This window comes from Poromitra crassiceps, assembly GCF_964638095.1.
Source record: "Poromitra crassiceps genome assembly, chromosome: 15".
NCBI classification, from domain to species: Eukaryota; Metazoa; Chordata; class Actinopteri; order Beryciformes; family Melamphaidae; genus Poromitra; species Poromitra crassiceps.
In genome coordinates, this window is record NC_139634.1 from 39,921,663 (window position 1) to 39,924,889 (window position 3,227).

The window sequence follows — 3,227 nt, forward strand, 5'->3', positions numbered from 1 at the left end:
CAGAAGTTTAATAGTTAGACCTACTGTATAATAATAACAACAATCATCATCATCATCATCATCATCATCATCATCATCATCATCATAATGTACAGAATAACAAAAATTAAACTAATGCATTTAACTGCAGCTCAAACATTCATTTTATTCATTCACATTTTATTTCATTTATTTATATTTAAAATTTTAACACATTTCCCCTCTTGTCTTCAGTTAGGCATGCTGCTTGTTTTAGCCTGTCATATGTTAATATGTCTGTTAATAAAGAGTAACTGTGTGCTTGGGGGTGACCATGCAGCAGCGGACCTGAGTGAGGCCTTGCAGAGGGAGTTCCAGGCTCTGGGCCAACTGTCCCATTCAGCTTCAGATTAATGCTGGATTATCGTTTTCATTTTGGCTGCAGACTCACTCCCTCTCCGCTTTTCTCTTCTTCTTTCGTCTCTTTCTTTTCTCTTTCTTCTTTTATAGGAGTTGGCATGTGTCTGTCCCCCCGGGGTCCCTTTATCTGTCCATCCTCAACACGTGCACATACAAGACCGGGGGGTGGGATGGAGGAGGAGGGGGGGGGGGGGTAAAGATGGAGGGGAGGGGATGATTGGGCGGGGGTAGGATGGATAATATACGGTAAATAATAATATGAATAAACACTCAAAATACCTAATATGGATATCAGGCTATATGATGTGTTTATGATATGGTGAATTTTTTTCGTGAGTTTGTGTTTAATAGGCACATTATATAGTTTGCTTTGTTGTTATGTGATATTTGAATCGTTTATTTTTTAAATCGGCAGGATTTCTTGGGAAATATTTGTTTTATCTGCAACTTAATTAAAATGCTGTGTGTGTGTGTGTGGGGGGGGGGGGGGCTGAGTGAGAACGAGCATCAAAAGTGTTCAAATCAAATCAAAGATATTTTCTTAAAATATTCCGTTGTTATGATAACATTCCTATATATGGGCGAATGGCATAATTTTGTTCATCTTCACGAGTCTATTTCCTAGATGCGATTAATTAAAAGTAAGTTTAACTTTAACAGCTAGAGCCACCTGCACAACAACAGAAATTATCTTTATTTCTCTGTTATAGGCTATTTCTCTTTTCAAGGCTGCAGCGATTTGAGCATCCACCTGCCGCTATACGCTCTGGCCAAAACCGTTATCTTATTAATATGAATTATAATAATTATAATATTAACTTATTAATGCATCCTGAGCCCATTGTCTGCTGATGCATTCAGGCCGCCTCGGTATTCTCATTTGGCCTAAATTATGACAATAGTTGCATGTGGCGGTTTGGCAGAAGATTAGTGTGCGGTTGTTATGTGCATGCGGGATTAAATGTTTAAGTGAAACATTGGGGGGGGGGGGGGGGGGGGGGGGGGGGTTCAGAGAAGGACGACATAAAGACAGAGACAATTTCATATATTTTTTTAGAAACGTTATAATTTTATTTGTAGAAAAATGGCTGGCAGTACCACAGTTCCAAGTAAATATAATAAAAATCTCTTTATGTACAAAATACAATTTCATATGACAAGCGAGCAAAACAAAAGTTATAAAATAGAATAAATAAAATCGAAAAGAAAAACAAGAGAGGGTCCATCCGTGCCTCGATGATGGGGCTGAGTCTTTATGTATTGAGTGAGTGAGTGTGTGTGTGTGTGTGTGTGTGTGTGGGGGGGGGGGGGGTCACAGAATACATAATGAATGAGGGCAGCTCCTTTCAGTCTATTGTCAGAGCGTTGAAAGCTGATTTGCACGCTCGCTTTTCTGCATGATCACTCTACAAATTGTAAAATTGACTTTTCACCTCCGCGATGCAAAGCAGATCTGTCTCCAGTCTGAACAGAGGAACTCTACTGACTCTACTGTAAATAGCTACACCAAGGAGGGGAGGAGAAAGTGCAAAGGTTTTTGGAGAAATACAAAACATAAACAATAAAAATAAACAACTAACAAACACAAATTAAGTTATTCTCATTTACAATGCAGACAAATGTAAATAGGAAGATATCAGTGTCGAGCCGCGTCATAAGGGCTTTATAAGGCAAACAGTGATTCAGTTTATTCCTGCAGACTCTGGGTCGTCCAGTCCAGTGATTCTCAGCCTTTTTTCATACCAGGACCATTAATATTGTCCACATATAGAGCCACAGACCAGGCAGAAACTATGATCAAAACAGTCATTCTTCTATCTCTAACTGTGGAAGTTTAACAATTCAACAGTTTGCTGGAACCCCATCAGGGACCCCTGGTGGTCCCCGGACCCCACGTTGAGAACCACTGTCTGCTCTGCGTCACCCGGGCGGGTCTGTGAAGTCAGTAGATGCCCGGCACGAAGCTGTGGAAGCCGTACACCGGGTCCGGCTGCAGGAAGCCCGGGTAGTCCTGCTCCCCGGGCCCTGCCGCGGGGCTGCCCGGGCTGGAGGCGCAGTATCCCGGGGAGGAGGAGGACGACGAGCCGCTGCTGGAGCTCCAGGAGCTGCCCGGGCTCGGCGGGAGCAGCAAGGGCAGCACCAGGGGCGCATCCCCGGCCCCGGACACGCGCCCCTTGCCGCCCTGCAGGTCTGCGATGCGGATGGTCTCGCTCAGTGCCCAGATGTAGTTGTGCGCGAAGCGCAGTGTCTCGATCTTGGTGAGCTTGGTCTCGTCGGGGAAGGCGGGCAGCACGCCGCGCAGCGCGTCCAGCGCGTCGTTCAGGTTGTGCATGCGGTTCCGCTCGCGGTCGTTGGCTTTCACCCGCCTGTTCTTCCTCACCACGGGCACGGTGCCGTCGCCCCGTGCGCGGCCCCGGCGCCGCTTCTTCTGCTGCGGCTCGGTGCCGCTGCCGCTGCCGCGGTCCGGGCCGAGTGGCGAGCTGCAGGGCGGGGAGGAGGAGCTCAGAGAGGCGGCAGAGGAGTCCTCATCGTCGGTGCTGTGCGGGAAAGAGAAGTCGCAGCTGTTGCTGTCGATGTCGGAGTACACGGAGTCCATGTTGCTTTAATCTGGAGGAGAGGAGGGGAGATGAGGAAAGGAGAGGAGAACACGTCAAAACCAGAGCCGAGCTGCAGCGGGATGCGCACCTGGCGCACAAATCAAAACTATCGTATAGCCTATTTTAGATGCTTATAAAAGCTAAAGGCTTTGGAAATAAATTGATTATCTTCTATATTTGTCAAGAAACGAATTTCAAGCATCTCAGTGTTGAAACGTTTGAAAGGCTAGTGCGTAAAAGTGGTCCTATAGT

At 46.3% G+C, this 3,227-nt stretch overlaps 1 protein-coding gene across 1 annotated transcript; it reads right to left on the reverse strand.

Moving 5' to 3' along the window:
- Nucleotides 1-2,320: 2,320 nt before the first annotated feature.
- neurog1 (neurogenin 1) lies at nt 2,321-2,974 on the reverse strand (the record flags this gene model as incomplete). The annotated part of the gene is made up of 1 exon (XM_083651472.1): nt 2,321-2,974. One exon carries the CDS (start codon nt 2,972-2,974, stop codon nt 2,321-2,323), a length of 654 nt encoding a protein of 217 aa, XP_083507598.1.
- Between the last annotated feature and the right edge of the window lie 253 nt (nt 2,975-3,227).